We start from the raw sequence: 21,432 nt of genomic DNA, 5'->3' as shown, positions 1-21,432 counted from the left end.
ATGCCCTCTCGCTTGGTCAGCAGATGTGATGCTCTTCTCCCAGTCATTACTACGATCATTGACAGAAGCCGGACACTTTCCCAAGTCCTGGAACGAGGCACTAGTATGTCCGTTACTAAAAAAAGCCTGGTCTTCATATTATACTTACGAATTTCATACAGGTAAGCAATTTGGCTTTCTTATCGAAGCTCACTGAGAAAGCACTCTTCCATCAGATACACGAACATATGGTCGACACGAATCTATACCCGAACGTTCAATCAGCTTACAGGGTGCATCATAGCACTGAAACTGCTTTTCTGAAGAGTTGCATCCTGCTCAATATGAATAAACAACATGTAACCCTTCTAGTGCTACTCGATCTTAGTGCTGCTTTCGATACAGTCGAGCATAAAATCTTGCTGGAGGCACTCAATACGCTTGGACTTGGGGGCAGGGTGTCTAAGTGGTTCCGATCGTATTTATCAGGGCGTAGTCAGAGGATATTAGTTCGTGGTTGTCTGTCGAAGTTTGATTTGAACTGCGAGGTGCCCCAAGGCTCCTGTTTAGAACCGCTCTTGTTATGAGAGTTTATGTGAGATATTGTTATTTCTCTCCGAAAGCCGCTGCGAGGGTAAAGAGCCCGAATCTCGCTAAAAAACTCTAAAGAATTCATAATTTTCGGAGTATGTTTGTGGCACTAATCTAGTGAACAATGATTCATGTTCTAAAACGACCTTTCCTACTTATTCAACAAATTCATAGATAAAAAGACTATTCCCCATATCTGACAAAATTTCGTCAACATTTTTTTTTTGTGAGTTAATTTTCTGACAGCATTACGTTTCCCCAATTCTGTACCGGTTTGGCATTATCAGGTTAATGGAAATTCCTTCATCGTAAACCTTTCAAGATCAGTCTCTTGCTAGAAGGATAAGCTTTTAGCGTGTGTTGTTTTTTTTTTTCATCCTTTTGTTGCTAATAGATTTTGCAGGAGATTGAATGTCATGCGAATTCTTGACGTCTTGTCTTCGGTTAAATTGTGCTTAAAACAAGCATGGCGAAATAATCCATTGACATCGAAAGAAACTGTTTTATTCATGGCCCAGAATTCAGCGACATATCCGGGACTTTCATTGAGACGCTGGCGCTAAATTTAAAAGCTAATTAGAAAATGATTGTCAAACAATAAAGGAAAAGGGCTGAAAATGTCGAGGAAGGCTTACGTTCTCTTCGTTTACGGATAAACTACTTTTCAAATGCTACTTTTACCATATGGCTTTTAAAGAAGAAAGTTCAATTGAATAGTGTATCATTCTCACTTTGTTCTTTCGCTTTCAGAAGAGGTCGCAAATTTACCTTGAAAATTGACTATGTTAGCATCCTGCTTGTATGAGAAGTCGATCTCAGCGCACTTTCAGGCGTAATTTATCTTCACTCAATTGCTAGATTTCTCTTTTACCATATGTTTATTTTTATTTGACATTCTAGAAAGCGTCATAGAAATTTTCAAGGGATTCCAAACTTTGGAAGTAGTCGCAAAACGCGAATTTCGAAAACGTTTGCTAAGCATCGTAGTGTTCTATCCAAATTTGTCCTTTGGAGACCCCCACGAGAATACAAGTGACCTATTTTAAACTTCCCGCGAGAATATCAAGGTATGCTATGCTCTGCCTCCGCAAACAATCGCGCACACGCCGCCTAATTAGTACTGAAATTGAGGTGGTAACTAGACAATTTCCTTAAAAAACTGTAAAAGCTTTTAAGATATGATCTTAACTATTTTAATAGAATAGAGTGCGATCCACAATCATACAATGAGAAAAAACAAATTGAATTAAATAGTTGTGATATCCCCGGGCTCCAGGAAATAACTATGTAGTAGCAATTATGATTAAGAGAAACTGTTCCGCTGTGGCAATAATTATGAGCGATGGTGATGAGAAGTTTTCGTGCTCCTCGATATATGTTTGTGCTTGTATCTTGCTGGAGTAATATATCCTTAAAGACTGTCATATCACAGCTGTGATATCTCATCCATCCTCTTTTTAACGTAACGAGAGGATACAAAATAGGTGGGCGTAGCTAGGTCTCACTAGGTACCCCCCCCCCCTTCCCCCCTTTTGAAAGGAGGGGGCAAGTGGGGGTGTCTTCGTTACGAATACCCGGCGCGCGCTCTACCTAAAATTTATATCTAACGAGCCTGTAATCATGCGGTGGAAAGGATTGTTTAACATTTCAGAAGATTTTGTGTCGTGCACCTCTTTGGAATCCACGCCTATGGCAATGGCTTCATATTTAAAGAAACAAACAGAAAAAAACAGACAAAAACATGACAGAGCAACATAAAAACTCACTCAAGAGGGTAGTTGGACTTCTCGGGCGTCTCAGAATCTCTTCCTGAGGAGGTGGGGTCATCGGAGTGAGAGCGGAGGGGAGTTAGTTAAGATAGATTCAAAACCCTTTTCCTCTCTTCCATTCTGTAAGGACTTTAGAGGACAGGGTTAATAAAAATTTTCAGCTCTGCTTGCGTTATACAGTGTTACTCTAACCATTGATGACAAATCAGAGGGATTCTTCCAAGGGGAAAGTAGAAGATTGTTACACTGCTTTTTAATACAACGATTATAATCCAAACTGATCAAAATTCACTTTCTGACTCGAAAGGGTACAATGTGCCTCGTTATGCGAACAAATATACCAGATTACTAAAAGATATCATTCATCCACTCGTTTTCAATTATTTATTACTTGATCTGTTGATTTCATTCATTTATTAATTATAAATCTTAAAACTCAACTTTTTCTTCTGCTATCACAAAAGAACGATCGTATTTGGTATTTTCACAAGCAGCTTAGTATTACCTTGTGTACTCAAAATGTGGGTCGTTATTAAATATTAGTCAGCAGTGGTTTAAAGAGAATACAGTAAAATGTATATTAATGTCAAACAAGTGAGACTTGAATGTACGATAGATTTTAGACAATCGACTCTCATTTTCGTTCTTTTGAATCCAGTTATTTACGCTGATTATTATTCCAACTCATATTAAGACCACTATTTATTTGCCCACACATCACCGACATCACTGAGATTAACCCGTGAGCTTTTCCTTCAGGAGTTTCATTTTTTAAAGATGGGAGAACGTTATCACCAAAAATCGGTTAAATTCGATTACTGGGTATTGTATTGTGTTATTCTTTGAAGGACTGCAATTTTACTGCACACACTTCGCCGGCATCACTTGGATAAACTTGTGAGATCTTCTTCGCAGAGTTTCCATGATCTGCAGCAGATGGGAAAATGACGTTCATCTTCCTTTTCAATCGCTCTCTAATCTGTAGATAAACAGGCGACCAAATGTCAATTGCTAACCCACACATTTTTTATTGGTGTCTAGCAAATACACCATTCGCCTTATGTACACCCTCAGTTTGATATTCATCTTACCTGGCTGTTCCGCGCACAATGAAGAACGAAAATCAGGATTCCCTAGAACAGATAATTATATCAGTATTACACCTCTTCTAATCCGGGTGAGAAGGGTGATAAAGGTATGATCGTTTGAGATGAAACCAGAAGAAAAGTGGCGAAATAATGAATTAGAGCAAGTCGCATATCTTGTAGACCAATAAAGATTGTCTGCTGTTAGATAAATTATTTTGAATAGGCAATATCATCTGACCAATGTCAAAGAGCCTTTTTTTAGGTGAAAGAGTACTTTGAGCATTTAAGTATGTGAACAGATGACTACAATTTAATATCGACTAATTTTTTTTACCGAAAGCTTACCTGAATAGAGTTGAAAATGGTGAAAATGTAGGCGAAAGCTTTGTGTAATGATAACAAAAGTCCAAAAAGCCAGGTAACACCAAGCAGTGGGATCATCACCGCGCATGTTTTAATGCCAAGTCTGAATAACGACAACAACATATGATGAGTATCGATAAACCGTTCCTTTCATTCAAGTGAATGAACTTTTTTTTTCAAAGTTGTATTGCCTCATTTAGACAAATACTGCTAAACTAAATGCGACAACAATATTATCACATTACCAGAGGAGCCTGTGTAGAAACTTGTTATTATTTACCTTTCCCCTCCAAATTTTATGAAGTTTATCACAATTATCTAATAAATGTTAAATTTATCTATTATTTACCGTATTTGCTGTGTATTGTTGTTTTCCCCCGTGGGTTGCATTAATTTGCTCATCTCCTTTATTACTCGGACAAGTATCAAAATGTTGAGCTGAAAAAAGCAAGGAATATAAAATGCATCACCGACAGCAGAAAAATTGTCATTCGTCTCGTTGCGAGCGTTTGAAAAAAGAAAAGTCTGAATCTTCATTAAAAATTAAACACTCTGCGTCCAGTTAGCCAACGCACTACTGCGTCTCTGTAATGGGCGACAGAGAACACTGTGCTGCGCCGCGCTATTACTTGGTTCATACGCAGGCCAAGAGGGATCGAAGTTGGAAAGACGCAAGGTAATATCAATTGGAGTTGATATTCTTTTGAAAGACGGTAGTCGTTTAGTAATGAAAATCTCTAACAATATTAATGAGGCGTCAATTAATCAGAGACTCACAACTTCAATGAAAGCTACAAATGTGACGAAGATCCAGATCAGGTTATTTGTTGAGGAAAGCCAGCAACTGGAAACGAGTGTATAAAAAATATTAATTTACAGAAATTAATCTTCACAACACGACACAATCAAACACAACAACACGATAAAACAAGACAACTCTCAGAGAAAACAAATTGAGTGATGATGGAAAACTAGAAAGAGATCTTAACAGCAGCAATGCGTCGTGAAATGCTGATTATTTAAATGAAAAGAGAGAGAGGGTGAAAGAGAGAGAAAAGAGGAAGAAGAGAGAACAAACTGCAGCTGTATTATTGACTGTTTCTCATACTAGTTTTCACTGGTATAGCTTTTAATTCCATCTTTTCCAGCGGCGATGCCTATTGAAATGCTAACAATGATGATGGGTAAACCTAAACATAAGAAGAAGAAAGTTAGCGCAACTGGAGAGGTCACGCGTCCAATTTTGAGGCGTTTCCGATTCAGCAGCTTATAATAATCTAAATCAAGTGAAATAAAAATACCCCATGATATGAAGTGATACATATGCATCTTGGTGTTGATGTTATAAACTTTCACAACAAACAGGAAGAAATAAATTCCTTCCACCAGCATCCAACAGAAAGCTGCCATCAGGAAATACTGCAAGAAAGCTGCTGCTAGGACGCAGAGAGCCTGCGAGAGAAAAAAAAGCTTTTGTGGCTTTTTCATATTATTTTCTAGAGAATCTTTTAAGCCCCTAAAAAGCAGAAAAAACCATGAATAGAGAAATACAACACTTACCGTATTTTCCGTGGCGTTTATGCCGGTGAGAAAGATTATTTGCCCAGCTCCAAGGGACACAGAAAGACTCAGTCGTATTTGAGTCAAAGGTTGCCATACTTCTCTAGTGAAACAAGCAAGCAATAAAAAAAACTAACAAACAAACAGAAAAAAAAACCAAAGGCGAGACAGAAACAAAAACAAAACGAAGCAATATCTGACAAGGTATTCCACTAATTTTGTATTGTTCTAGTTTAGACATCTTACCCGCTTTCGCGCATAAATTTTATAAATCTCTATTACATTTTGATCATCTTTATTTGTCATTACTGTTATTTGTTCAATACACATTTTAATTAAATCGATTTTTTTTTAAAGAACTTGTCTGTTCTAAGCCCTAAAGCCTTTAAGTTCATGCAAAGACTTAGTTCTTTGAGCGTATGGTTACAGTACTTACGTGAGGTAGGAATATAGAATAATTGTCAAAAGAATCGCGAAGATGGAAAGACTCAGTCCCACGTAGGTGATAATTTCCAAAATAGTTTCGTCTTCCTCTGTGAGCTGTAAAGAGAGATGAGGAAACAGCAATTATTTTACTTAATCCAACGAAATTCTATTACCAATGCTAAAGGTAAGAGAGAATAAACTAATTACCCCTGGGCTACCGTTGTAGTCAAGTAAGACAGCAAAATGAGTCAAATGATTGCAGCTACAAACTGTTTCTTCTGAGTTGCTTTTCGAAGTAACTAAGTAACATCCAGTCTCTGAAAATCCGCCTGAGCTGAAAAGAATAAAATAATAAATAATAATCATCTTCATCATCAAAAGAAAAATTTTAAAAAAAACTCATTGGGGTACCGATAGGTTTAATTTCTGTCTTACTTTCACCGAGTTCATAACCTCTACAGATCGTTGAGTACTTTCGAATTTGGCTTTTGTCGACATCTTCTCCCTGTCACTGATGGATTTGCCTTTGAGTGATCACTGTCAGCACTGTTAATCTGAGGCAAGTGGTATGTTGATATTTGGGCTTTGCACAATTCTTAATATGACTCGTCAAACTTCAATACACCCTAACTTAGGTGAAAAAGCAAACAAGGAAACAAGCAAGGCAAGAAACAGAAAAACAAACAAACACGAAAATGTAGACAAGCAAATCAATAAAACCTATAATTACAATAAATGGAAGGAATCTTAAAGCAATGGATATATAGATATAGCTATGGAAAAAGAAAAAAGAAAAACAGCAGTTACAAAATCTCCCAAGAAAAAAATAACATTCAACAAATCAATGCTTTCATTTAAAGAACAAACCGATTGATCTTGAAAGGCCTTTTTAGAACGTGGGGAAAGTTTCAATGTCTCATCAAAGTCGAGTGAGAAATTATCGACAGCTAATAGTAAACCTAGAAAAACAGCCATTTAAATGTAATATTCATTACATTTTTCTTCATAATTTGAGAATTAAGAATAAACTACTCCTGGAACAGGATGAAAAATATATTCTAGCTGTACCTTTCACTTGAGCCACTCCAAAACATGCATTTCTTCGCTCCTTCACGAGTCTGTACTCGGAATATAAACATTAAAATCATATACTCGGAATAAATATCACAACGCAAAACAATTGATACTGATTTTGATCGTGTTCTTACCTTCAGATTTCTGAACCTTAAGATGACATTCTTTTTTAACTTTTTCGGTTTTGGATCTAAAGCCACGGCAGTTATCCAGGAGTCCAAATACCTTCGGAGGAAATATAAAATCAATTTGAAACAGATTTATTTAAAGTGTAGTAATTATTTTAATGAAAACAGCAAGTTAGGAGCCTATTCAAACCATTGTTACTTAAAGGCTAATTTATCAAACACGGAAAATATCATTGATTCACATGACTAATTATCTTTTAATAGGGTTTTGAAAAATTTACGACCTTGTAGGTTCAACTGATTAAGTTTCTTGTTTTGTGTATTTTCGATGGAAGGAGCATTTAGTTAAGAAACTGTAGGAGGTAACCTCACCTTGTGGCGCCCGTTATAGTTCTGAGGGGTTGATCTGTAATTAATACGTCATGGAGATCCTTGTACACGATCCCAACAACGACTGATTCTGAAAAAGTAAAAAAAAAAAAACTTGTATGTATTTGTAGATGTATTTCAAAACTGCAAAAACCTTGAAGAGGAATGAAGAATTGTGCTTTGTCATAGCACATCAAAGATTTAAAAACTGAAGTCAATACAAACCGTTGTTGGCAAAGTTTTTATAGGAAACCTCCAGGCTCGTTTGCAGTTCTTGTTTTCCAAGATAAAAGTCACTAGCATTTTTTCGGTAGGTTTTTTGTATAGCCAACACTGATGGACAAAAAAAATAAAGACGAAATCAAGAGTAACACATTTTCCAAGAGATATTTTTAGTGTTGGTCCGAAAGCAAGTCATAATCCTAATATGATAATTATACTTGTTTGAAAGCTACGTATTCCTTACATAATCTTCTAAAAAGTACAGTCCTCTATAGATCATCACGACATCGGAAGGTTGAGGTTTTAACGCTTTTGAACATTCTAATCGCCGTTCATAATCACTGTGATTGATAAAAATAAATGATCAATGGGAGGGATTAACCGGCTTGATCTGGCTACAGCACTGATCAGCAGGTCCCTTGAAAAAAAGTTAAATCATCAAATCAGCCATTATGTCATTAGTCATTGTTTCAGTCGATAAACAAGTAATGGATTACTTCAAATCGGTACAAATGGTCATACACTGACTCACCCAGTTTTCGGCTGTTTATCTCCACTGAAGAATTCGCTCCAATCATTTGGTGTTTGCCATAATCAAGTGCGAATACCTCCAAAGCGACTGCCACTTTAAAGACGGAATTTCTTATTATTTCGATTTCTTCTTTGGTAAAAGGTTTTTTGAGGTTTTGGGTGCTGGTGATGAAGTCTTCAAAAATCCCTATAGCTTCCTGAATAACATAACATATTTCTGTTAAAGTAAAATGCTAAAAGTTGGGATCCGTGAGACTCAAACAAGATATCTGAGTTTCCCATGAGTATCGAGCGGCAGAACCCCTGATCGCGGTCGAACATTTTAACAAAACAGTTTGCGGTAAAAGTAATGCATTAATTATAAAAGCAAGGCCTATATTTCGTCTACTTCTAGTTAGGTTACATAAAAAATTGGTAAAGAAACAAATAAAAGCCAAAAATGGATATAAGAACAAAAATCCTGCAAGATAGCCAAATGGTGTGTAGGATGTGCACAAGTTAAGGAATCAATTATTTCACTCATGTCAGTTCATATCTTAGTAATGATAATAATAAGGATAGTGATAATGATAATGCTATAATAATTGTAATAATGATATTGAGAACGATGGCGATAATGATACGGTCTTGATTGCTCTTCTTCGAATGAATTAGAAGTTTTCTTCAAGCTTAGGAACTGCTGCATTGTATCGGTCAGTCTCTCTAACCATTGCGCACTTCATATAGACTAAGCGGATTAATCACAAAAGATAAGCAAGAAATAAGCTCATACCATCAAGGACAAGATTCTATTGATTACTCCTTCTTTTAGTTTGGAAACAGAATCGTTTGCCTGCGATAAAGAAAGACAATAAATTTGGCGAACAATAATGTTGTAAATAAAAAGCTTGAGAGAAATACTTTGCTTACCAGATTTTTAATAACTTCCAAAGTCGATGACATGGGTGTCGGTAGAGAAGGAGATGATGATGATCCTGCTGCCGATGTTTCCAATGGTGATGACAATAATGATGAAGATACTGATGCCCTCGCTGGTAACACCGCCGCTGATGGTGAGTGTGACGAAGGTGATGGTAACGGTAAGATTAATGTCAAAGGTGACTGCGACATTGATTGCAACCGAGCTGAATGTTGAAGAATATTTAATTGTTAAATTAAAATTGACGCTACGGTAAGGTGCGACGAATTTTCAAAGAAAATATTTTATATTTCTTTTTTAGAATCTCAAACACTTTTTCGTAAAACAAAAAAGGAAGTTTTAAGTATTCAAAGTATTATTGTACTCACTGTAAGCTTCTATTCCATGTCCTGTTGAAATTTTAGTTGCAAATACTCGAATTGTTGAAACCCCAATAGATGAAACGATATTCGACGTGTATGAATCTGAAGTGATGGAGTGACCGTCACACATCTGTGTACAATCGTTAGCATTAAAATGCGTATTGCACACCTGTACTTCACCTATGCAACTTTGTGTTTTACATCTTGTCCCGCAGCAGGTCAGGTTACATACTTTGGCATTGCAGATTTGTTCACAATCCTGACTGTTACATTCTAGATTCATTTTACATTCATTTGCTTTACCTTGGCACTTTTGTGTTTTACATTTTTTCCCTCTGCAGTTCAGATTACATTTTTTAGCCTCGCAGGTTTGTTCACAATCCTGACCGTCACACTCCAGATCCATTTCACATCCATCTCCTTGACACTTCTGTGTTTTACAATTGCTCCCACTACAGTTCAGATTACATTTTTTAGTGTCGCAGGTTTGTTCACAATCCTGACCGTTACATTCTAGATTCATTTCACATACATTTCCTCCACCTTGGCAGCTCTGTGTTTTACAATTTTTCCCTCTGCAGTTCAGATTACATTTGTCAGCGTTGCAGGTTTGTTCACAATCCTGACCGTCGCATTCCAGATCCATTTCACATACATTACCTTCACCTTGGCACTTCTGTGTTTTACAATTGCTCCCTCTGCAGTTCAGATTACATTCTTTAGCCTCGCAGGTTTGTTCACAATCCTGACCGTCACATTCTAGATCCATTTCACATCCATTTCCTTTATCTAGACACTTCTGTGTTTTACAATTGCTCCCACTGCAGGTCAGATTACATTTTTCAGCCTTGCAGGTTTGTTCACAATCCTGGTTGTTACATTCTAGATGCATTTCACATACATTTCCTTCACCTTGGCACTTCTGTGTTTTACAATTTGTCCCTCTGCAGTTCAGATTACATTTTTTAGCCTCGCAGGTTTGTTCACAATCGTTACCTTCACATTCCAGATTCATTTCACAGAACTCTACTCCATTACTGCACGTCTGTTTACACCCTCTCCCCTTGCATTTCATATAACAACAATATTTACTACAATTCGCGAGCGAATTGCAATGATCGCCTCTATTTTCACTTTTCGATTTACATTTGTTCGAATCGCAATCTCCACTGCCCAGGGTAAAACCTGAAACAACAAAAACAAGAACAAAACCAAAAATATAAGAATATTGAATTTGAAAATAGTGATGAAGATAGTTATGAAAAATACAAAGGTATCGCAGGACCTTCGTTGTGTAAATAATTATACCACTGTTGCATAAGACTGCTGAGTATAATTTTCATGGAAACTACCATTACAGCAGAGTGATTGCATACATCATCTCGTTGAAACCAAGTCTTCAACTACCGCGAAGTTGACAGAGGCTTCGAATATACAAGTTAATAAAAAGCGATGTCTTTAAAAAACTAACATCCTTTTATGTAACTTTCTATATAGGTGAGATATTTCCCAGTATTTTATCTTATTTTGTATCATTAACACCGTTTATTTATATTTATTTGTCCATGTTTTTGTTTGTTTACTTAATTTTTGTTTATATCATTATTACTTTTTCCAAAGATAGGCGGCCTTTGTAAGATTAAAGAGTGAGGCTTCTTTCCAAAACTACGTTTTGCAGCTTAGGAATTGAGAAATACATAAAGGCATCCCTGGGTGTAAAGAACGTTTCTGCATAACGATGTTGGCTTCTCAGACATTGTTTACATATCAATGGTAAATTAAACACCAAGGAAAAACTGACCCATATGAAAATTGCCAAGGAGAAAACATTGTATTGTTAACCTGCAAAGCTCAGTAGTTTGTGAAAGGTGAGAGACGACCTAAATTTCAACTTTCTATATAGTCATTACAGAATTTGCATAAAATATCCCATCGCTGGTTGCATGTTTGCGCAAAAGCTTCACTTTTTCGTAATATACGCCTGAGTTAGAACAGGCTTTAAGCCTGTATCTCAATAATACAAGGGTAAAATGGCTCCATGAAATACATCCCTTAAATATTTCGTCTTGGCTTCCTGAGAAAAAGCCTGTGTGGCCACCTGCCACTAAGGATCGTCTAATCCTAAACTAATCTAAGTTTTAGCGGCATTTGGAGACTTTTCAAAGGGCAGCCAGTAGATGGACTCCTCGGAGTACGCTTAGGATGCATTCTAAATGAAATTAATTTTTTCTAAATGAAATCAATCTTTTAAAAGAAGCTTTGGTACCCACTCAACATAATTATTGATAACAGGAGCGTTCCCCACAACTGGCAGCTTTTCGTCATCATTATTTTTTCCGTTGGGTGAGTTTAGTTCCTGTAAGCTGAACCAAATGCAGCCTTCTTGAAAATTGTCAGTGGCTGTAGATCGGTCCGAAATATCCTTTGCCAATATAAATTCAAGGTTTGTGATAATTTTCCTTTTAGCAAGAACCAGCCGTTTATTCAGCACTGACATACATCACGGTAAACTGATTGTCATGCAAATTATTTTCCTCGGGTATTTCTGCCGAAATTTAGTAGCGGTAAGCCTTCTTACTTAAGTAAAAAAATATGACAAAAATGAAACTAACTTTTCAAGCAAATGATTCATTCGAATTTTAAAGCTTTTTCAATAGTTTAGCATGGGATACACAATACTTGGCGGAAAAAGGTGCATTTTTGAATAATATAGCCTTGGGCTAAAGATGTCAACTTGTGATGACGGGTTTTATTCACTTTAATGATACTATCAATTACTGACAGGTGCCACTCTTTGTTTATTTAACGCCTCTACGTCGAAATAGGTTTTGTTAAGAACGCTAGGAGTTGCTTCGAAACAATTGCGTTTCCACTTGTAAAATGTCTATCATAAATAGATATAATATAGACATGTTTTGTTCGCGTTTTCTAACGGTATTCGCTAAATAGTGCAGAGCGGTAGATCTCACCTGCACGTGCCACGCACTAGAAGATGTTATTGACAAAATATGTGACGTTTTACGTTTCTTGGAACAATAAATGGAGATAATAGTTCACCAAAGCTTAATTAGTTGTTTGACTTCAGAAACTTACAGAGGTAGAGATGGATTCGTTAGACATGAGTGTTCCCTTTTTTTTTCTCCAACATATCAAAATAATTATGTAAGTAACAATGAAGAATGTTTAGTGTTAGACTTTAGGGATCATAGTCACGCAGAATATGGTCGTTATTTTTTCACCTGCGAGGGAGAAGGAGGATTTTGTAGGGAAGGCCGACTTGATGCGTTAGAAACCTAAAGGCACAACGGGTATTGGCAAACCCAGTCGACCTTATCGCTTAAGAAATGCTCGCAATGAGCTTATTTGACTCTGAAAAAAAAAACAACAACAACATAAAAATAAATTTCCTTCATATACAACTGTCGCCATTGCGATTTTTAATTGCAACCCACATTGTAATTATAATAATAATAGTGACAATACTAATTTACTGTTTTTGAACACGGGCATAATAGTTCTGAATAGTATTCCGATTAACCATTTCCTAAATATTGACGGGTTGATACCGAAAAGCTAATAATAAATGTTTTTGTTATCAACCAGCTGTTTCAGACTTCCCTTAGGGTTTTTCGAAATGTTTGGGAAATGACCTAGAATAAAGGAAAACACAAAACACATGTACTGAAATATTATCAATGCACAACATTTCTTTTTTTGCGCAATGATAATCTAGAACTGCTCCGTCGAAGTTGTCTATCGTGTTTGATATGAGTGATTTAATATTACTTTCGTAATGAGTTTGATCACAGTAAATCGACCATATTTCGTTCCCCATACTATTCCTTCTAACGTGTTCAAATTTTCAACGGTTCCTCTCGTAACTTAACAACGAGTCACAAAACCCGTGAAGCGTTCATGAATTAAGATGCGATCTCTGTAAGAGCGGTCCAGGGTATTTCGCATCGGAAAAAAGTTTTCCTCAAACTTTGCCCAATAAACTATCTTTGGTAGCAAGTAAAGGAAACCACATTAGTTTCTGGAAATACGTTAAAATAAAATTTTTAGAGCTCTCAAAAGTCAAAGTTGAATACCCTGGTCCTCGTATCACACCGCATGCAGCAAAAAATCTTTTGTATTTTTAAACTGTGTGATATGTTAGATGAATAAAAAGTATTTCAATTTTGATATTTGTTTATTTAGGGGTTCGTCATAATCTATTTAAAAACACTCGTTAGACAGCTTTCTGAAATTGGTCAAAAGTACTCTTTCCTTCTTGGTTGATATTGCTCAAGTCCAGACCAGACCATTAAAAACTCCGCTTGATTTCTTCTAATATGATGTTTGGCTGCAGAAAAATATAAAAACATCTTGCACTTATTGATTTTGTTCGCCGCGGTGACTTAAAACTTTCAGCGATTTTGTTAGCGTGATAGCCGATTATGCAAATTAGTTCATTGAACAAACTCCGACCGTTTTATATAAGTAGCTCAAAAAATCTTAGATTTTAACCATTTTAAGTTGAAAAGATAGTAGGAAAGAGCTTTTAGACTACACCGATTGATACTCTAAACATTTCAAAAGGCCAGAATTTGACAAATTTTAGCCTCTCGTGACGCAAGACGTCAACAACAATGCATCGAATATCATAATTTGATTAGCGCTCGCCCAACATTTTAATGGCAAACTCTTTTTTAAAAATTTGGCTTCTGCTATTTCATGCATATTTAAGTTCTGACAGCTTACGCTATTCAAACCTGTACGAAAATTTCAGAATCAAACAACAGGATTCTATTTAGCGTAACCGGCGATAACAGCACACTGAAATACACCTTGACCAGTGACTCTGTCACGTAATTCCATCGTATAATTGACCTGAATACCTCTCAAGTCTAAGTAAAGCAGCGATTGCTCGAATTTCTAGCTCACAGGAACAAATGATATTTGGTCGTCACACCTGTCTGTATAGCAGTCGCTGTTCATAACTTTGGAGAGTTCTTGTGAAAAAGGATATCGCATTCGTAATGAACGTCATAATTAGACCGCATTACAACTCCACTCCGAAATCATTTCCTCCATTTTCGCTAGAAATGTTGTCTTTGTATCTCGCATTTTGAATGCGAGCTCAAAATGTTTGCACATGTCTCTTAGTAGCTTGACTTTGAGGCTGGGCAACCTTCACTCTCTTGCCAACGAGCACACATCATAGATATCAAACATGATTGGATGTTTTAGTCCTATCTCATCCATTACTGTGTTCCTGGCCTCTCTCAAACACGAGTACTGCCTGACGGTTTGCGAAAGCCGTACACTTGCACCTCTCGTATGAAGAGCTCATCCCATGGGAAGCTGTGAAGCACTTGTCAATGGTTCTGTGGCCACTGCAACCAGTTCAGTCGAACCCTCTAATGACAATGACTGAAAGTGATGAACCCACTCCCTCTTCACTTTGCCATAAAGACTTTCAGTCATGCTCGCAGACACAGAGAACTCGCAGAACTTACATGATGAAATACCAAGTTCATATGGAGCTCAAGGTCGGATTCTGTGACGCAGGATTTTTTAACAAGCACCTCACTCTTCGCCTGTGCTCTTCTTTATTTGTCTATCGGAGAGGTTTTCAAATGGCTGATGCATGCGTTTAAGCTCGTTGGCTGAAAATCTATCGGCATAGATACTCAGTATTTGAGTCCTAAGTGATTTTGTGGGAGCATTCTGATAGGCGACCGTAAGGGTTTGAAGGCCAACATCAATAGCTTCTCTTCATGGTCTACGACAGCTTGGAATAACGCTTTTCAATCTCTTAGAGCAATGACATCGCACACCATCAGGCACACTTCCCCAGCTTTTTGAACAAACTCAGGTTTTTTGGGAAAGGAGCATTTTTCCCAACAATCCACTTGGGATTCCAAATGTGTAATCCTGGGCTTTTGTGCAACATCGGCGAGGCTATCAATATATGCATATAAGACTTGAATTGGATCTATGCTAAAGTTCTGAATAGAACTGTCTTAAAGACAGGTGTGCAGACAAACTTTCTCTTATTCCTGCCGACTAGAATTCTGATCCAAAAAATGATGTTATCGCTGGTTTATTCAGAAAGGAGAAGCAATTCAGGATAATTACACAATTGAATTACGTGACAGAGTCACTGGTCACGGTGTATTTTAGTATGTGCTGCTATCGCCGGTTACACTCGATAGAATCCTGTAGTTTGACTCTGAAATGTTCATACAGATATGAATAGCATAACCTTTCAGAACTCAAATATGCATGAAATAGCAGAAGCCAAATTTTTAAAAAAGAGTTTTCCATTAAAATATTAAGCGAGCGCTAATCAAATTATGATTGTTGTTGTTGACGTCTCGCGTCACGAAAAGGGTAAAATTTGTCAAATTCTGGCCTTTTGAAATGTTTAGAGTATCAATCGGTGTAGTCTAAAAGCTCTGTCCTACTATCCTTTCAACTTAAAATGGTTAAAATCTAAGATTTTTTGAGCTACTTATATAAAACGGTCGGAGTTTGTTCAATGAACTAATTTGCATAATCGGCTGTCACGCTAAGAAAATCGCTGAAAGTTTAAAGACACCGCAGCGAACAAAATTAATAAGTGCAAGATGCTTTTATATTTTTCTGCAGCCTAACATCTTATTAGAAGAAATCAAGCGGAGTTTTTAATGGTCTGATCTGGACTTGAGCAATATCAACCAAGAAGGAAAGAGTACTTTTGACCAATTTCAGAAAGCTGTCTAACGAGTGTTTTTAAATCAATTATGACGAACCCCTAAATAAACAAATATCAAAATTGAAATACTTTTTGTTCACCTAACATATCACACAGTTTAAAAATACAAAAGATTTTTTGCTGCATGTGGTGTGATACGAGGACCAGGGTATTCAACTTTTGAAATTTTCGATGTCGCAAGAGGTCACAAAAGGGCCTTTAGCAGCTTTGACTTTTGAGAGCTCTAAAAATTTTATTTTAACGTATTTCCAGAAACTAATGTGGTTTCCTTTACTTGCTACCAAAGATAGTTTATTGGCCAAAGTTTGAGGGAAAACTTTTTTCCGATGCGAAATACTTTGGACCGCTCTTACAGAGATCGCCTCTTAATCGTTGGCTTTTTCTTGAGACGCGCAGGAAAGAAATATTAAGTGATATTGTAAGGAGTCCTTATTGTAAGGAGAAATAGGATGCTAGTCACCCACAGGGGGTGAGAGGGATAATCTATGTACTCCTGAACATTAAAGGGAAGAAGGCAGGTCAAAGTAAAAACATGACTTCAAAGAGGAGGGTGCCCATTAATTTCAGTCCCAAGTAAAGGAGGATCTGTGGTTTTCCAGATTCCCTTCTTTTCAAATTCACATATCTTGCGACCAGTTCCTTATATCAAGGTTTCCTATATGAAATGGGTATCAGCATTTGTAAGAACACCGAGCAGTATTGAAATCTTTAGCCTTAGTATTTATTGCCATCCAAATTACATGTTACAATGAGGTAAAATAATTGCGCAATTTTTAACAAAGGATGACAGATTACATACTTAACTGCAACAACTTTTGAGGACGAACACATGGCAATCATGCAATTAAAATTATGATTGGTATAACTTAAGAGTTTGATAGCCGAAAAATATACATTACAATCACCAAACCTTATGCATTCTAACCAAAAGAGGGTCAGTAACTCTGGAGCTTCTCTCATACATTCATGTTAATAGGAAATTTTTTTTTTTCAGGGGGGAAGTGGGTTCCACTATACAGATAGTAGTTATGCCAAGTACAAATACATCCTTTCAGCTCTCTCTGTAAAGGTCATATGAAGGTACATTCTTGTATAGGGACTTATAGGGGCCAGCTACGCTTGGCAGAATAAATAAGACACAACAACTTCTATGCGTCTGATTCCTTGTATTCTTGTACAGGAAGATAAAAACGAATAACAAATGAGGGTCTATCCGGCGACGATTCAAAGTTATTGCTTCTTACACAGCCTAAGATCCTTCGCTAAAACTAACTCGGTAAAAAAAGGCAAAAAATCCTGTAAGTAACGCTTAAACTACGCACGTGGCGTGGGAAACTGCGCCCTAGGTATATTGTCAGCGGCGCTACAAAATGTATGTAAACGCGACGAATCATACAGGACTGATATTTGAATTTTTTGTGTCAGCAATCTGTTATCATCAGAACTACAAGCCAAGAGGTATTTACCAATTAAGTGCTCGAGTTTCCCCAAAAGTCACCTTTGTTACTATAGATTTCACTCGTTTTCACGGCCATCTTCCGCTGGACCATCCTGCTGTTGCATGTGAAAACACAAAATGTTACTCTCATAACCAAATACTGAAGTGAATAAAAATCGAGTACTCTTTTACAACCTGCTTCCTTTAATTGTGCTCCAGAAATACTAAATGATGTTGTATTGAAGAGAAATGAAGAAAGTTATCGAAACTTTCCCTTTTAAAAGATAATTCATCATGGCTATTGCCTCAAAAACATCTCTTAACCTAAACCACGATTATCCTTCCATGCAAACGAGCAATGATGAAACATAAGCAATTAATAAATCTATTTCAGCTTCAACGTAAAATCCAAAATCCAATCAACCTGAAGATGAATAGGAAAAACCTCAAAAATTTCACAAGCCAATCACCAATAACACAAACCCTAAGCAAAATTTTATGATCTTCATATATAGTTCTGTGATTTTTTTTTATTGTGCGCTTTTTCTTGCAGTCATATATTTAATTATCTATAAGTCAATAAAATTTCAAAGCAATATCTTTCTAACTGAAGAAGTCCACTCTGGCAATTTTACACATTGCAGGCAAACCCTGAAAAACTGATTGAAGTTTATTTGACCAAAAATATGAAAGGCAATGGAGGAAATTAGGTAGCACAATTGAAGTTTCCCTTCTGTATTCTGCGATCTTTTTTTTCTCCCAATTGATAAAGTTAAACTTTTCAATTTCCCTAATTTTACAGTCGAAAACTTGAAAACCTTTATGTTTTTCACGGATATTCGTAGCTGTAAATGTGATATTTATGTTTTGAAATATTGATGACCAGCTAGCTCTAAATTAAATGAAATAGTCCCGTTTTAAATATAAACCATTCCTCAATCCTTTCAATACAAATTTACCAAATTGATACGAGCTTGCTTTCTTTTGCGTTTTTGATGAGCAAAGTTCATTTGCCTTTACTCGGGACACTGATTTCCGCCAATTTACGACGCTCGTTTCAGTTTTCGCAAATTTTCAAGAATAAAGAAACAAATCTGGGAGGAAAACCTTACCACGTTTGTAAGTTCACTATACAGAATCTCTGACTGAAATATGAGGGTAGTCATTATTTTAGTAAATGTGCCAGTCCTTACGCGGTCTTGAAAAAATGTCGCTCCCAAGAAGTGTAAGTGGCAAATAAAATGTGTACAATTATGAAAGACATTATGTAATAATTTTTAAATATCTAGAGTATTATTTGGATATATCATTGTGGTAAAACAGATGAATTATAAACTGAAGCTAGTTTAAAAGTATAGAATCTGGGATTTAGCGTAGGAAAAACTCAGATAAAAATAAACTTACTTCCTGTCCCTCCTTTCTCGGCTCCTTTGTAATTCGCTTTTTCTTTGTTGTTGACCTCTTTTCAGTATTTTTTTTTTCCTCTGGAGCTCTTTGTCTTTCCTTCTCACGTCGCTCTTTGTTAGATATTCGCCGTTTAACAACATTCTTTTCATGTCGTCTTTGGCGTTCCTCTTGCAGTGTAGTTCGCGAGAATCAATGAAGCTTTCAACCACAAAGTAATCAGTATGACGCCAAATTCATTTGTTTGCGCTGCTTCAACTCTGCTAGCCCACGTGATGCCCACGTCAAGCCCTCGTGTAATCACTAACAGGGTGCCCGCGGTACACTGCACGAACTCTGGTAAATGCGTCTTCATCACATTGTATCTGAGCTTCTTAACGCACCGAAATGGGGTCTCCAAGTTACGCAAGCAACCACGCATGTGCATTACCTCCTTTATTTCCTTTTTACTTACGTTATAACTGGATGTGAGCCCGCAATACAATTGCCCGTGCATGCTTAAAGTAGCACCTTGTAAGGAGGGTCATACGGTTGCACACAAACGAAATTTTCTCGGGTAGATGGGTAACTTCTAACTTTCAGAACTATGGGCCACCCTGCACGTGCTGCGAGCTATGTCATGACAGTTAGGTGCTACACCTGAGTATATAGGATGCAGTATATAGTATATAGTATATAGTATCAATAGTAGCATACCTCACAAGTGTTACGACATACGCTCTTACTGCTTTTGTTATTAATACTTACTATTAGACATTGTTATCGGAACTGTAGTTGAAATTTGCATCACCGATGGTGATGACGATGGCAATGACATTAGCGATGGTGATGACGATGGCAGTGACAGTGGCGACGGCGACGGCGACGGCGACGGCGACGGCGACGGCGACGGCGACGGCAACTGCGAGGGCGACGGCGAGGGCGATGGCCACGCTTAAGATGGATGAGAATGTAAATCTCTGTTTGGAACGATAAGTTAATTGAGCTCTTTTACTGTTTTAGGGCTTTCCTCTAGAAACCTGTCGATATATTTTTCAAAATATTGGGTAGCGAAAGACAGGGGACACAAATGGCGTAAAGGTTCGTAATTTCGAGCTTTCCATCATTACTCAATTTAAAAAACTTGGATGAAACGGATGTTTATTAAAAAGTTTTGGTTTCCTTTCAACACAGGTTTTACTAAATGTGCTATAAAACCGTACGTCGCCACCGATACGAAGCGCCTAACCTGCAGTGTGCTATGCTAACGGACACTATTGGAATACACTACAAATACCGCGAACATCCCTTTTGTTGACACTACTGCGAGAGGAAAAGACTAATAAGCAATGGCTTTTGGTAATTGATACAGTAGTTGGAAAAGTGGTTTACAAATTAGCTATTGGCTTGATGGTGATACTCGCCGGTGTTAATTTCTATATGCATTTGCTTGCACCTTACACCATTCAATCGTCGATTACATTAAACACCGGCAAAGTCTTGATTACATTGAGCATGAGGGATATGAAAGGTTTGCATTTAATTTGTATCATTTTAAAGTTTAAGCGTGTTTTTCCCGCTCCTTTTCTTACAACGCACAGACCAAACAACCTACTACCTGCATCTTAATTCACGACTCATACACAAGAGTGGAAGTACAGCTCGAACAAAGAGCCCGAGTGTTTAATACCGTCCGACAAAAGGTGTAGAGAACAGTTACAACTGAATCATCTCTCGGGCTTAAAATATTTTGTGTGCCGATGCGTGATACGAAAACCCAAAAGACCTAGTGGGAAAAATGGGTACTTATTCCCCATCCAAATGCAGGCGCACCGACCTCTAGGGGTTGGAGGTTAACCAGGCTAAATTACATGCAAGAAAAAAATGTAAAATAAGGCTGGTAAAGTTAAGATGAATGCATTACAAATGTCAAACCTTAGATACGACCTACAACAAAAGACGCAATTAACGCCATAGCGGTTCACGTGCTCACATGCCGATAGGAAAATATTTACATTCTCTTTCACTGCCATTTACAGTTTAGTTCGGCCAAATGTAAATACATTCTCATCAACGTTCAAAGTCCAATTAGAATGTACCCAATCATTGCACTACATGAAAATTTTGCAATTTTTACAGGCGCTTGAATTGTATTCCACCAATCAAATTTCATTTTGCCTCATTACACTTCATTCCATCAAGTGTCATTTCCCTGTAAATAATCAGCATTTTATCACGTATTAGAACCGCATTATCCAATACCACTTAAAAAATTTCACACGGAACTAAATGCTACTGATAGTAAATTTTCAATGCAATTCTCCCGCGTTTTGACTTTTTCTACGAATAAAAGTGGCTTTTAGCTACGTTGGACTTAATCCCATCGCGTGTTAATTCGGGGGTGAAATGCCAGATAGCCAACAACAAATCAAGGAGCCCTCTTTGAAATACCGTAATCATTTTCTCTTGTTCAATGTATCTTCACTTA

The 21,432-nt window shown here is 37.1% G+C and overlaps 1 protein-coding gene across 1 annotated transcript; it reads right to left on the bottom strand.

The window, feature by feature from the left end:
* Positions 1-2,715: 2,715 nt before the first annotated feature.
* On the bottom strand, positions 2,716-8,927 carry LOC131786363 (adhesion G-protein coupled receptor D1). The gene is made up of 16 exons (XM_066167802.1): positions 8,873-8,927; positions 8,102-8,297; positions 7,573-7,680; positions 7,351-7,438; positions 6,985-7,075; positions 6,845-6,894; positions 5,984-6,110; positions 5,787-5,890; positions 5,351-5,453; positions 5,092-5,242; positions 4,899-4,980; positions 4,568-4,634; positions 4,140-4,228; positions 3,773-3,893; positions 3,431-3,472; positions 2,716-3,318 (listed from the first exon to the last, which is right to left on the bottom strand). Exons 1-16 carry the CDS (start codon positions 8,873-8,875, stop codon positions 3,175-3,177), a joined length of 1,566 nt encoding a protein of 521 aa, XP_066023899.1. The 5' UTR covers positions 8,876-8,927; the 3' UTR covers positions 2,716-3,174.
* Between the last annotated feature and the right edge of the window lie 12,505 nt (positions 8,928-21,432).

Source organism: Pocillopora verrucosa, chromosome 5 (assembly GCF_036669915.1).
Source record: "Pocillopora verrucosa isolate sample1 chromosome 5, ASM3666991v2, whole genome shotgun sequence".
NCBI lineage: Eukaryota > Metazoa > Cnidaria > Anthozoa > Scleractinia > Pocilloporidae > Pocillopora > Pocillopora verrucosa.
This window is presented reverse-complemented; position numbering and strand designations above follow the sequence as displayed.

Coding starts and splice junctions, on each gene's coding strand:
- LOC131786363 (XM_066167802.1), bottom strand. Junction 5,454..5,786: donor ATTCTATATTCCTACCTCAC/GTAAGTACTGTA, acceptor TTGTTTCACTAG/AGAAGTATGGCAACCTTTGA. Junction 4,229..4,567: donor TTGTAGCTTTCATTGAAGTT/GTGAGTCTCTGA, acceptor TGCTTTTTTCAG/CTCAACATTTTGATACTTGT.